The 15,196-nt window shown below is 34.7% G+C and overlaps 1 protein-coding gene across 18 annotated transcripts in view; it reads left to right on the top strand.

Moving 5' to 3' along the window:
• Positions 1-15,190, top strand: part of LOC107043769 (ensconsin) — a 77,861-nt gene extending 62,671 nt beyond the window's left edge. For 14 of the 18 annotated variants that reach the window (XM_015265401.1, XM_015265398.2, XM_015265399.1 and 11 more), the window contains 10 exons: positions 285-634; positions 2,002-2,184; positions 4,878-5,339; positions 7,348-7,527; positions 8,758-9,398; positions 9,918-10,159; positions 10,241-10,367; positions 10,800-11,134; positions 13,231-13,493; positions 14,572-15,190. In XM_015265401.1, the coding sequence (XP_015120887.1) occupies positions 285-634; positions 2,002-2,184; positions 4,878-5,339; positions 7,348-7,527; positions 8,758-9,398; positions 9,918-10,159; positions 10,241-10,367; positions 10,800-11,134; positions 13,231-13,493; positions 14,572-14,585 (2,797 nt within the window). In that variant the 3' untranslated portion in view covers positions 14,586-15,190. The remainder of the gene's footprint in view (positions 1-284; positions 635-2,001; positions 2,185-4,877; positions 5,340-7,347; positions 7,528-8,757; positions 9,399-9,917; positions 10,160-10,240; positions 10,368-10,799; positions 11,135-13,230; positions 13,494-14,571) is intronic. The other 4 variants (XM_015265387.1, XM_015265393.1, XM_015265392.1 and 1 more) reach the window with 4 other exon arrangements.
• The last annotated feature ends 6 nt before the right edge of the window (positions 15,191-15,196 follow it).

The following is a 15,196-nucleotide window of genomic DNA, read 5'->3' as shown; positions in this document are numbered from 1 at the left end:
GGGAAATCTATTGTTCTCTCGTAGAAAACCAATCGCTGAACAAGAAAAAAAACGATATTTCAATTACAAATTTTCAATCTATTCAGAAGACGTGTGTCTTCACGTAGATAGTTCGGGCGATACATGAAAAATACATGACACCTTCCGAAGAAAAAGTTTCGTCCAGCCTAGTGACAAACGAGGAGTCTAACACGATTCCAAAGTTTCCATTGAGCAGCAAAAATTGACATCGCTACTAGATAAATTTCCATCGATTCCTCAATGAATCAATGTTTCCCTTCCAGAAGGACCCAAGTGGAAGAGCGAAAGCGTCTGATATGGGAAGCAGAACGAGAGAGAAGAGAGGCAATACTCCGTAAAAATCAGGAACGAGAGGCGCGCATAGAAGCGAAGAAGAAGAACGAGAGATCGCATATTGTGTTTGCATTTGGTAGTTCAACTCCACGTATGTTGGAGCCAGCGGATACCGGTGGCTCGTCGTTCTGGGGCACCCGACGGGCAACATCGACGACCAATGTCATGATGTTTCCAGCGGCGCAACCCCTCACCAGGCGATCCTCCGAGCGGGAGCTGGATGGCGGCAGCAAGAAACGCGCCACCTCGGCTGGTGGGCTTGATCGCAAACCCGGTGAAGGTAGGTACCACTCTTATCATTACATTTTCTTTTTTTGTTTTTTTTTTTATTTTGTGCCAGAGGTCGCAGCCTGCTGGGCCGAATTCGCGGCGAGTTGATAAGGTCGGATTTATCAATCTAATTTGTTAATTCAATTGGTAATTATTATTGTTATCGATATATAATGTGAGGTTCAAGGCTGTTGGAGAGACATTTTCAGACTTCAAGACAGGTATGATTATCTATCAATGGTAGAGCTTGGAGTTTTGCTAGTTATTTGTATTTCATTCTATTATCGAATATCATTGACATTGGAAAACAGAGTGATTATTATTGTAGGAGTTTTTCTTCAAAAGAAGGTCTTGATGAGAAACTCATCTGTTCGGGAATTGAGTCAACGTATCTTCGCTGAGAGAAAAAATGATCTAATACAAACTTTTTTTTGTTTTATAAATACTGTAATATAATATCAAATTAAAACCCCAATTATATTAAAAATACTTTAGACCCACTAATGGGTCATACATTTATATAAATCCATTACAATTTGCAAGTTTTTTTATGCTTATTTTGAAGATGTGAATAAAAACTTTGGTAAAGAAAGAAAAAAAATGAATCGAGTCTGGCTTGGGGCAATTGGGATTTTTAATCTTTCGGAAACTGTCGAACGGGGGTCTAGACACCGAGAATCATCGGTGAAGTATACGGAAAACATTGTCCGATGAAGCTTGGTCGATGGGTGGACGACCGCGTCGACTAAGATTTTCCATGGTTTCCCGTGATCACCAGGAGAGTCTGAGACAGTTGGAGAGGAAGTCGGCCCATGAAATCGCAAATATGTAAAAGGGAAAAAAATAGTTTTGTTATGTATTAGGTAGTTTTTTCTGTCAGTGCTGTTTTCTTTTCACTACTGAAACATTGATTTCGACATTATCTATGAACTGTCATAAATTCGGCTCAGTGTTCTCGACCCCCACAATCACCCTCCGCATCGAGATAAAATCCTAGAATTTGGAATTCTAGACGTACAATCGCATGACAAACAAACAACAACATCTTGTGCCTCAAAATCTGATTGTCCCCCTGTGTTTCCATCATCGTTTATATTTTTTCCAGTTAACAGTGACTTTAATACACCTTGTTCGTTTTTAATGAGATACGACTCACTCTTCAGGTATTCACGCCTTGAAGTTGACGCACACTGGTTTAGGCGGCTTCCTTAGTTGCGCATTGATGCACATTTCACACGTTTTCACATCATGTATCAGTCTGTCTCATGACACATTTAAAAATTATTAACGAAAATAAGATGAAGAGGTGGTCAAGAGGATTCAGAGCAACACGAACACAAAGAGTATCATTCTTTCGTTGGTTAAATTTGTTCGCAGATATGAGAATGTCCTCGTCAATGTATGAGGTATTCAATTGGAATTCTAGTCCCGATCCTTCTTTAACCCATGCAAAAAATAAAAGAGCCAGCCTATCGCTGCCTCCCACAACTGACATCTTTGCCATCGATGATAAATCGGATTGTGATACTAGGCGTGCTACCGTACAACGCCCGGCCACCGGTGAGTGCCCGATTAAACGAAATCGCGGAATTCTGCATCCGGGGGATCAGGAGAGAATTACCACGCACTGAGAGAAAAGATAATTTTTCTCAAACAAGCCTTGTCTCAAGCAAAAAAATCGCTAGTTGGACATTACAAAAAAGTAAAATCTAGTGAGATGGACATTTTTGTCACAAAAATAGATTTAGGGGTTCTAAGGACTGCTTCTTCGTTATTCGATACTCCCATACATCTATTTCGCTCCCGAAAATGTTCATTTTAGACGAAACCAGGGACAGGGTTTTTCGTTTCGGCTATTCAATAATTACAGACAAGAAATGAATCCTTAAGGATATCCAATTATCTTTTACATTAAATTGTGTGAGGAAAATTCGAAAAAAAAAAAATCATGAATATTCAGCGTCATTCAATTTTTACATTTTGCATAGAATTATGATTTTTTTTAAACTTTCAAAAACGTTATGTTTTTTGGTATGAAATTGATTGATTGTCTATGAATTATTTCTAGAAAATTCTCCAACTTTTGAAAAATTGCAATTTTTCAATTATTTTGTCAATTTTCCTCCAAATGTAAACTTTTTAATTTTCTTTTTAGATTTTTAAAATGTTTTCTTACGGTTCAATATCGAGATTGAAAATCAAACTTGCAATGTTTAAATAATAAAATCATTGTAAAATGTCCGGAAACTTATAAAAGTAGAAAAGTATTTCATTTGCAAGAAAATAGCAAAAGTACTTGGATATCCTTAAATGAAAGTTGTTGTTGAAAGCAGAGTAATTCTTCCTTTTTGAGAGCTTGAAATTCGAATCAAACAACACTTTTTTGGTCATTTTCAACTAGCAATTTTTTTTTCCAAGCAAAATGTGTTTGAGACTTTATTCGTTTCTCTCTCAATGTACTCTAAGGATCTACAAGTTATTTCAGTTGTGAAGTGGATAATTGGTGGAGAATAATTCGATATCTGAGAGAGATCCAGTTCTGTCTTTCAAAATTTCGGGGTTGCGTATTATGAAACTTTTCACTAATTGAAATTGTTTATTTTACTAATTAGATTTCAACAATTGTTGTTCATGAATTCCAATTTTTAAATTATTTCACCAATCTTCCTCCATAATTAAACTTAAACTTTCTAATTTTCTTTTCAGACCTCCAAAGTTTGAATATAAAATCATTGTAAAATGTTGGCTCAAATGAAAGCTCTGATGTTCGACTACAAAAGTAGAAAAGCATTTCATTGGAAAAATACTAGCCAAAGTACTTGGATATCTTTAATTAACTAATTCAACTATTAAAAATTCCGCAATTTGGAATTCTAAAGGTGTAAAAGGTACTTGAATATATCATTAAATTTTGTCATTAAATTATACCTCAAAAATTAAATCTGAAAAGTGAATGAAGCAGTTTCACTCACCAATAATTTTTTTTCACAAATAATGTTAAAATCCAAAGGAAATGGTGAAATTATTGAAAAAATGTCGTCAAAAAAATTTTTAAATCTCTCTCAAATTCCAAAATATTCATCACCAATTTGAAGTGGCTTGACCACTTCACAACTGTCCTTACATCAACATTCTTCCAACGATCGTTTTTGTTCTTGTCTTAATTTCATCACAAGCAGGCCGGAATGACTTGTCGAATGGCTGTATAAAATTCTCATTATCATTTTTTCACACTCATTACGTATGCTGTATACTGCATTACACAACATGGCATGTATCATCGCTACTGCTAGCTGTTTATTCCCCCAGTGTACACGAAGAAAAGACACAAATCATAGCATTTTTTTTCCATTCCCTCACGTTCAACGTTTATTTCTGTTGGTTGGTACTGCAAACGAGTTTGCCTGCTTGAGCATGCCAAAGAAGTTTTCTCCTGTTGTCTTCCAAATACCGAAAACTTGCACACAATCGCCACATGGCTTTGTCGTGAAGACAATGAGAACATTACATCGAACTTTGCCACAACAGTGTTTGTACCTGTCTAATCCTCATACCCTTGAAGACAACTGTGTGAACGAATCTACGTCTTGATCATTATAATAATAACAGATTTAACAGTTTCCTTTTGTCGCTGAAGAGCCTTGTGTTTGTCTTTGTCAATCGTAGAGGATAAATGGTTGAACGAGATGTCCATTTCATTCAGAGTTCGGTAGAAAATTCTCTTGGATTTCTATTAGTTTTTGGCCGATTCTATTGTCCTCAGCTCGCAAATATTTTTCTTTGATTGAGAAAACGTGAAAAATTTAATCTGAGAAAATTCTATAGAAAACATTTCAATAGAATATGTTGCGTAGAAAAATTGAATTCTATTGACTTTTTCTATAAAATATTTTCTGTTGAGCATTTCAATGGAATCTTTAAATTTTCATCTAATAGACGATGTCCGACATACTACCTACCGTTTCCATGGAAATCGTTGACTATCGTGATGATTGCTTAATTGATATTTTAGTGTTATTTTTTTTTCAAGTGTCCTAAAATTTAATATCGCAATACTCCCAGAGGAACGACACGTTTGGTTCGAATAAAAGTTCCAGTAGAGCTCCCTCTCCTTCAACCATTCATCTCAAACATTTATTGAAACCGATTTACGGAAATTTTGCAACGTTTTTCTAGGCAAACTCATGCAATCGTAACTCCATTGGCTGTAGATGTTGTAGATGTTGTCTGTATTGAAAGATAAAAATTTTCAGGTGATGATAATGATGGAACACCGGGTACCCCAAGCTCAGTATATCTCCGTGTTAATCGACGAAGAACCGATCTGATGCCGACGATACCATCGCCACGCGATGGACCCTTATCATCGCGTAGCCCAAGCGCTAAGGCATTCACACGTTCACCAGGTAGGACTTACTCAATGTCGAGACTGGATCAGCTTTCACAGCCACGGAAGCCACGCATTAACGAACTGAGCACTCTTAATGAGCAACAGCAGCCCCATCATAATGGGGGACAGAATTTGGGCGCAAGCAGCATGAGTCGAAGCATGTCGCACTTGGCTGCGCCCGGTTCAAAAACCCTCAAAAGAACCGATAATTCGCGTAGCATGGGCACACTACCGGGTGCTGTACCATTACTTAGGCCAACTAGGGCTGAGAAATTGAGGAGAAAGGCGAGAGAACAGCAGAATCAGCAGTATCAGCAGTATCAAGGTAAGGGCACGGTTTTGTGGGCTCAACTCTTCGTTTCGTTTTAATATCTTGAAGGCTTTGCATTTTTTATATGGAGATGACTCTTTCAGTGCATTCACGTACATCCAGAAAGAAAAGGTTTTTTCACTTTTCAAAGTTGTTAATTTGAATCCTTTCCTTTTGAAAGTCTCAAATGGAAATTTGTTTTTTTGGGTGCATGAAAAAATCGTATAATGATGTTCTATGGGACATTCTTACACGGTGAATCCCATAATCCCCTTAATCAATGACTACGATCTATTAACTATATGTGTGCTATTATTCAGATGATTTTCATACACAATTTTTATAATATATGGAAATACTTATATGATTCCTGTAAACATTGAGACGCGGGTAAATTTTCCAAGTCTCAATGCTCATAGGAATTTCTATACACAAAATGCTGACTGGAATTATCCAAATAGCATATTCGAGACACGTATAGAATTCCCTATAGAATCCCGATCACGATTTATTCATACATGTTTGACACTAGAAGACGTCAGTTTGTTAGTGTAAATTGCTTTTCATTTATTATTATGCAGTTGATTTTTAATTGCTCATTGTGTATATTTGAGTTATGCTGAGGAGTTGGGTACGCAAGTACTTGAGCATGAGTTTTATTAGAACGCGAGTGAGCTGATATTGATCAATGATTAGTAGGCAATTTAGTGGGAAAATACTGCACTGACTGGGTACTGAGGATTTTTTTACTCATTTTTTGATGAATATCGTTAGATCTAGTTTTTTAAAATACATTTTTGTAATTTTTTATTCTGATGTACGACAAAGGATTTGAGACAGGCAGGCTATATTGTTTGAATAAATAATCGAAAATGTTGATAATACTTCGACTAAATCAAATGAATTCCACAAGAATTTTATATATTGTAACTTGTGTCAAGTCGATTGAACATCAAATTTCCTTAGAATTTTCTCTTTTTAATTATGAAAATTGGACATTGCATCAAATTAAATTTTCAACTGTTCAGGAATTCAGGATTCGATGCCTGAAATTCCATAATTTTCAGTATTTTGAATTTTCTTGTAGATCTGAAAATGGCCATTTTATAGAATATTTTATAAATTAACTAATTATTCAATAAAAACATTCCTATAAATCTCACATAGATCAATAGGTATGAAAAATATCAATTTTTTACTTGAAATTGTAATAATAATTTGCTGAACGCGTCGGAAATTTTAATCTCTACCAAAAAAAAACGTAAACATTTGTCAAAAATTTAGCAATTTGACTTAGAACCCGACGTATTCCTCGAAAAATCATCAAATCTGAAGACCAAATCTCGAATATTCATCCTTTGCAGCTTCTAAACTAACAATTTTGAAATATTCACCTCAATTTATCTCCCCCGTCAACTCACACTGCAACTAACACCAACGAATTTAATTTCTTCTCCCTGACACTGAATTACCTCTTGAATCATTGATTAACAAAGCTCACATCGTTGTCAATATCTACCTACCATCCACGATGAGGCTTTCCGACGATACGAGGTGGAGGGGATCACGGTAAATAACTCCAAACTACTCGGTAAGGTGACCACAACTAGTTAATAAAAATCCCCAAAGAAATTATATAAACTTGTATTTTAATGTGCAATTCCCCAAACTTCAATTTTTTTTAATTCTCTTTCTTTATAAAACCTCTACAAGTTATATAATTTCCAATTAGCTCTTTTAATTTTGCGGATTAATTCTCGACAACCAACACAACCATACAGCACCGACAATTGGTGGTGGGTTTTATTTTTCCAAAGAGTAATGAGTACAAAAACTTTCACGCAAAAGCGAAATTTAGAGAGTTAGAAACCAAGTTGAATGATCTGTTGTTAAATGGCGTATGTAACGCTAAGGATGAAATGCCATTAAAAAAGCATAAATTACCTCGAAAAAAAATTTAAAAAAAAAATAAGAAAAAAAACATGCCTCTTTACCGTGGAATTCCATTCAACTGGATGCATAGGTGTACGTAGTGGTGAGGTGACGCCGAACAGTCCATCAAGACCCCACAGCTCCATGAGTCAACAGAGTGGCAGCAGTGTGGCCAGCAGTAACGTCAATCTGCGTCCGCGAACATCAACACCGCGACGTCCGCGACCAGCTTCTATTGCCGGAACTGGTGTTACAGTCACAGAGAGAAACAGTGAGCATGGAAAACTTTTAATCATTGCCATTGCATCCGGCATTGCGATCGCGTGAGGTTCATAATTCAAAAATTCGAAAATTTTTGTATTGAAAAAGCCAACGTTTTGAGACATTTGGAGAGGACGTCTGCTCAGGGCTAACTTATTGCTGTCAAATTACATTAAATCTCCAATTACAAATTACAGTTTGTAAAATGGTAAAAAAAAAAATCAATAGAAAAAATCAGTTTTTAGCTGATTTTCTATTTAAACAATCTTTAAATTATCAGGTTTTCTGGGCATTTTGTCCATAAAAAATCGTCAAAAGAAAGTATTTTATCAAAATAATTAATAGAATTTGATATTTCCATAAGACTTTTGAAAACTTTTAAAAAATAATAAAGTCGATTAAATAATGAAGAATTTGTTTCCACAGAACAGAACAGCACAGCACAGAACAGATCAGATCAGATCAGATCACCGAAACTCTATTGTTGATATTATTTACCATCAATGCTTTTTATCACAACTACTCTTTATTTTTACTTATAATCAAGCTTTACTATATTTTTATTGTATATTATTCATTCATTTGAACTTTTTCATTTTGCCGTATGAGTTTATTTCAGCTATTGCACATGTAAATACAAATTGAATAGAGTGGTCATATCTTGACTTGAATCGGAATGACTAATGGAGTGATGTCACACGTACAAGATGATTAAAGTTCATTAAAAAATCATTCAATTTCGATTGGACTTGTCTAAATAGACAATATTTTATGGAAACAAAAATCCGTATTATATTTGGTGTAAAAATTCCGGTACTTAAATTTTCCGAGTTTTTCTATTTCTATAAAAAATATCGCAACATGAGAAGTTTTGAAAAAAACACAAAAGCACTTGCTTGTGAAGATTTTTTATTGGAAAAACGCTCAGAAAAAACAAAAAGAATCATGGAAAAACTAATAGAATGGATTCTAATGGATTCACTGCATTTTTTTGTTGACTTTCTTCATGTATCGAATAAAATTCAGTGAGATAGTTAAACGATAAAAATCCACTCAATGAAAATATCTTTAGTAATTTTCTACTGCAAGCATTTGTTACTGAAATTCTCAAATAATGAACAGAATTTTGTAATTTTGTGCTCCATTCTCATCTCGTATTCAATCTAAGAAGAAAAAAAAACTGATAATTTCGACATGATCATGATCAATGGTTTAACGTATTCATGAATTGAAACTATAGACTTGGGCGAAGCAAAGGCTGCAACGAAAGACTCAAAGCCCCCTCTGCCAAAGGTTCACACAACTCCAAAGAAACCCTCAACACCAAGAACAAGCACGGAGACCCCCAGGAAGCCAAGTGACAGATTGATAAAGAGTGCAAAAGCCTCGCCTCGTGTCACCCCTAAAGCTACACCACTCCAGAGTCCTGGGACCGAGCAACCGCCCCTAATACGTCAGAACACAACCGAGATAATAAAGAACGATAGTAAACAAGTGGGAGAAATTAAAGTGGAAGAGAAACACGAGGAGAAGAGGGATCAGGGGAGTGAGAAATGTCAGGATATCGTTGAGACAAATAATCCCATTGTCGAGGAGAGTGATTCGTCGGTGGAGGCAATTACAGTGGCTGCTCAGTCCACCACTACTCAGGAAGTGGTCCCCTCGGTTCCACCCAAGGAGGAAATTGGGGAGAAAAAATCATCCCCAGAGCCCGAGGTCAAGACCGAGGGCGATGTCGAGGAGATTGTTGATATGTCTGCTTCAATGATTGCTAAAATCAGAATTACTACTGAGGAGGAGGCCAAGGCGGCATTGGCGGAACGCAGGAGGCTTGCACGTGAACAGGCGGAGAGGGAGGCGGAAATCGAACGACAACGCTTGGTATGTTTACGCCACTAGTTTGTGTTGATTCCCTTTCATTATGGCCTTTTTCCTGTCAGATTAGTTATTCCTTTGCTCAATTAATTGTTTATAATCATGCTCATTGCAAAAAACAATACGATCAATTTAAATTTTCATTTTTAGAGAAGCACGAAAAAATTCTACAGCATAACCTTGCGGATTCGATGGAAAATTCTAATGAATTCTGCAGCTTTACGTGGCGGTTTTTAAAATGAGGATGTAATTTAAATATATAATTAACAATAATAAAACTAGAACAAACATGTAATTGAAGTTAATGATTCAACTTCTCTTCAAAATTCAATTTTCCCATATCTCATAATTCACAGGAGATGGAAAAAAATAAATAAATCGCGACCTCTTATTCAACTTTAATCTTGCAATTTAAAAAAATGCCTGAAAATTCTTCTACTTCTCTCAGTTTCAAAGATATTGAGAAAAAAGTGGAAGCTCTCTGGTGCAACACCTCCTTGTACAATCAATTTTTCTTCTTCTCAGGAGGAAGAGGAACGCCTCGAAATGGAGAGACAACGCGCCGAGGAAGAGGAGCAACGTCGCTTGGAGGAGGAAACCCTCCGTTTGGCGAGTGAGGCTCGCGAGGCAGAGGAGCAGAGGCTGCAACTGGCAATCGAGGATGCTAAACGTCGTGAGGAGGAGGACAGAAAACGACGCGAGGAGGAGGCCCGACAAAAACTCGAGAAAGAGGAGGCTGAGCGCAAAGCCAGAGAGGAAGCTGAGAAGTATGCACTCACCAATCATGTTCAATTTAATCTGTTTATTCTAGTGATTTTAATGGTTCTTTTATTCCTGCCTCTTTCCAGACAACGGTTGGAAATGGTTGAGCGACTGAAAAAGGAGGAGGAGGAGCGCATTGCTAGACGTAAACGAGTTGAGGCTATTATGAAACGCACTCGAGGTGGAAATAATCAGGCTAATACGACAACAAAGGTGAATTCATTATGTGTTTTATTAAATTCCCTTTGAATTAATTTGCATTAATAGGGCGTATTTCTGTAATTTTTTATATTGTTTTTGTTTAATGGATAATTTATTGCCATTATTGAAACATTATCATCAAAGTTTTTCAATTTCAACGAAGGAGAAATTGCAAAATTACTGAAATATCCTTGATATTCAAAATTGATAAAATTAATTGATGAATTATCCCTCTCCTTAAAAGTATTCACTGCAGTATATTAGCCATTAATTATTCAACTATTTATGCCCTCGATATTATAAAACATTTATTTGTTCTCAAATATAAAAATTTCATATGTTTATTTTTCTTTTCAATCTACAAGTAAATTTTTCACGTTTTTATTGCTTCATTTATTACTCATTCCAAGTTGCTGAAAAAATAAAAAATCAAAATTATTTCAGGGTGATAACGGTGATGGTGATAAATCAAAAGACGACAGTCCCAGTGACGAGTGCAAACCAATGCCAGGAATCAAAAGCGAGGATGTTATGACGGCGAGTCTAATCTCCGAAGCTACTCAACAATTAATAAACGCTGAGCAGCAGGATAATCATCCCGGAAATAACAGTCCCACAGACGTTGTGCGTAACGGCACAACGCACAGCAATGGCATAAACGATATTAACAAAGCACTGCTTGAGAATAATCAGAGTAATGTTGAGGGTGAATTGAATGGACATCACACGAATCATGGAAATGGCATCAACACTCAAATCACACTGGACAATGCAACTGTGTAAGTATGAGCAATTAAGAAAAAATGAAAACCAAAAATGCAAAATCAAGAATACTGTTTTTATTTGAAACTCACGGAGGCGATATACATATATGGACGCATGATTTTTTTCGACATGATCATGATAACAGAAATGATAAATATCGCATTTATCATCTGCCCTACTATTCAGTTCTGCCAATTTAGCTGAAATATCTTCATTAAAATTTTAATTGGTCAAAAATTAATTAATTATCCAAAAAAATATTGTTTTTATTTTTAAACTCGTGGGGAGAATGGACGCATGATTTTTTTAAACATGATCATGATAAAAAGATGAAGAATATCATATTCACCATCAGCACTACTAGACAGTACTGCCAACTTAACTGAAATATCTTCATTAAAATTGCAACGAGTCGAATATTAATAAATTCATCTATGCGTACGATTAATTACGAAATTACCGATTCAATTTCTGATTAATTATCCAAGCGCACTGGGAATCAAAATCGAATAATTCACAATTAAAGTTGATTTAAAATGGAGGTGCTTGAGAAAATAGAAAATTTCAATAATTGATATACTAAAAGAGCTGTTTGTATTCGTCGGCTTGATTGACACATAACGATGTACGCTATTTATTTATTGAATTATTAATAACGATAAAAAAAAAACAGATACTGCCTGATAACAATGTTGCTCAGTGACATTTTCGCTGTTCTGTACTGTACATTGCAAAAGTAGTCAGAGTAAATAATTTATTTAAGGCCCGGGTGGATTATCTTTCGTAAGGTCCGTAATGTTGGTTGTTTTTTTTATTTTGATAATCTGAAATGATCTCCGATTGCTATTCAGTTTTACATAGCCCTGGAGTCATTTTTAAATAATATTGGCAAATAAACCCAATAGGGATGAAATTTCAGATTATTAATAATTTGTTGTAACTAATGGCTGTCAGATCAGATTTTCTCTCTGTCGGACTTATTTCTTAATGTTTATTGAAAAAGCTCTTTGAAAATGTTGAGTTGTTTTTTCTACTTTTTCGAGATAGCAATCGAAAGATAATCTCCCCGAAACTCCTTAACGAAAGATAATATCATCATCTCTATAATCACAAGTCTGCGAATTGACTGCTGTGTGCATTAACTGATGGATAATAATTGTTGAATCACGTTTATGTCATTGTGTATTATACTAAAATATTTGATTATACATATATTTTGTAACTGATATTAAACAGCGATTTGAGTGTTAGCACTGTTGCTAGGTATCATAGGTGGAAGTTGCTTATAACCATCTGTAAACTATTGATGCTAACACTTATTAATTATGCGCGTCTATTTATCCTTGTTAAATAATATCAAGATTTATGTCGTAATAAAGAGCGATGTGAAGGGGAGTTACTGGATAAATGATACTTATGGTATTTGAACATGAAGAATTCTTAATTAATGATCGTTCGAAAAGGTTTTAGTCTTATATTTTTTATTAATGTACATAATGTAAAGTCAGTTGAATAGTATAAATGGTAATTAATTATCATGGAGATTGTACATAATTTCATTGAGGGTTTAGCAAAGAAGAAGTTGCTGGAAATTTTCTTTAATTTCAATTGTTCAATAGATTAATGCTTGTAACTGCCAATTTAAATTGCCAATTGGAAATGTAATTAATTATATTTGCTGAACTCACAGTCAATCATTCCTTACTATCACATTCATTCATTCATTCATTCGTTTGATCAATTAATTTAATTCAATCAATCTTCATTTATCATTTAATTTCAGTTGATTTAGTGCTAAGTAAGCTTGCATGCACTCGTTTAATTTCTCATTTCTGTTGTTTCAATTCATTCTGTTTTCTTATTTATTATAATAAAAACTCACATCTGTGCTTTTGATGATTTATCATCATCCTCGTATTTGTGTATATTTACTGCCTACTTTTGCTGTGTACTCGCAATTGCAAGGTATCATTAGAAAGTTACAATTATCGGGGGAAATTTGGCAGGAATACTTTGGATTGGGTTTGTTAATTAGAAGCATACCTAGTATAGATGCTTGGTTAAATTTTTTGTTGTTTACATTATGATTTTTGGGGCGTTGATTTTATAGAAAGCAAAACAACGTCACGAACAACCTGTTAGACCTATCAGAGTTTGATACACTGAGTAATAGCAATAAGGACCACCCGATACTGGAGATGTCGACAAATTTATCCAACGAGGATTCCCTCAACTCAAATTTAAATCCAGGGGCAATGCCCTTTACTCCCATGGTCGTCAACCCCTTTGTGCCTGCAGCGACAAATGCCAATACAAATCCGTTCCAGGATAATTTCACCAACATCAAGACACAAGATAATAATCAATTACCAGGTAATCAGCATGGAACAATTTTATGACAGTAAGAAGCGGTGAAACGGCTCAAGGATATCCAAGTACTTTGGCTCTTCTTTATTCTAGTCAAATGATTTACTAGTTGAGTTGATTTGTAGCTGAAAATCAGTGCTTTCGGTTGAGCTCCCTTTGACCGACCCCAAGTTTTCAGACATTTTTCAATGGTTTTATTATTTAACGTCTAAATTTAAATCTTTATGATTGATAAACAATTTATAAACAATCGGTTTTCCACAATAAGCTGAGTTTTCAAGGAATTACACCGAATCTAATGAAGAGACAATGAGTGCTACAAAAAAGATCATGGCGAAAATTTTTCAATCTCGCTCATATTCTGTGAATATTCATTGAAAATTGACCAATAGTCAAAATCGACTTGAACCTTTTTACCGCTTCGTTACTGAAGTCATTGAATTCAGTGGTAAAAGGGTAATTTAATCGGTAAAGATTGAATTTAGGAGAAAATGTTGAATGAGATGAGTGAATTCAACTTCAACATCAACTTTTGATAATTGTCCCTAAATTTGAAAGTGATAACCCAATATTTCGTGAATACCTTAAGAATTTTCTCAGCCCAAAAAAAAGTAAATGCCATTTTTTTTTATAAACTACTCGTTATTATGATAATTTTCATACTAAAGTTGCTGAATAAGAGGGAGTGAGCTCAACTTCATGAGGATTTCCTACAGAATATCTATGAATCTAATAAAAATAAGAAAATTTCTGCTAAAACCTTTTTTGTAGTGAATTTTCGCAGTTACAAAAATGGTTTTATGACATTTTTTTCCACACACCCACTTGTCATGAAGATAATTCCACATTTTTATAGTGAAATTCTCAACCGAAATAAGTGAAAACATTTTTCAAACGACCTATTCAATTATTTTGATAGAGAAATTGTTAACCAAGACGATAGAAATCTCTTTCCAATTGAAATGGTTGGTAGATGGACATCTCCTCAGATTTCGAGATTTTCCCACTGAATTCCTCACCGCAATCTATCCAATTCCTCCATCAATTTAATTTATTATGATTTATAATTTCCACTCTGTTACAGATCTTCTATCATAAAAGTTATAATGAAAAAAAAAATACTTTGATGATGAAGAATGAAGAGAGATAAAACCACTGGAATAATTACCAGTTTGCCCCTGGCAAGCGTTTAGGTACCCCAATGACGTTATAATGGTGAAAATGATGATTGAGATGAGTAATTATGAGTTGGAGGAATGACACGTGTAAATAAAGAGACGGCGCTTACCCAAATAAACGTGAAAAGATAATTGGAATGACAGCAGTGTTGGATCTGCTGGGCCCCTCAACCCCATGAAGACCTTTACGTATATAGAATATATAAAAGAATGATAAATTCTCCTCACCAGGATCATTACAACAGGAATGAAGGAGAAATGTAAAATAATATATAATGTTAATTTGAATCGATTATACCTATACAGTGGCAAACATAGACGTCAGATTATGCTCGTCATAGTAATTAAATGCTTACAGACACTAAACTAACTTTTTAGAGAGAAAAAAGAAAACATTTATGGGATAATGCCTATTTATAACATATTTGATTGGAAAAAAATGAAAAAAGCTATATAGCTATAAAGCTGTGTGATATATATATATATATATATATATATATATATATATATATATATATATATATATATATA

The sequence above is a fragment of the Diachasma alloeum genome, unplaced genomic scaffold, assembly GCF_001412515.2.
Source record: "Diachasma alloeum isolate Michigan unplaced genomic scaffold, Dall2.0 Dall_scaffold_00627, whole genome shotgun sequence".
In the NCBI taxonomy this organism is placed as follows: Eukaryota; Metazoa; Arthropoda; class Insecta; order Hymenoptera; family Braconidae; genus Diachasma; species Diachasma alloeum.
The sequence above is the reverse complement of the archived record's forward strand: the minus strand, read 5'-3'. Positions and strand labels throughout refer to the sequence as shown.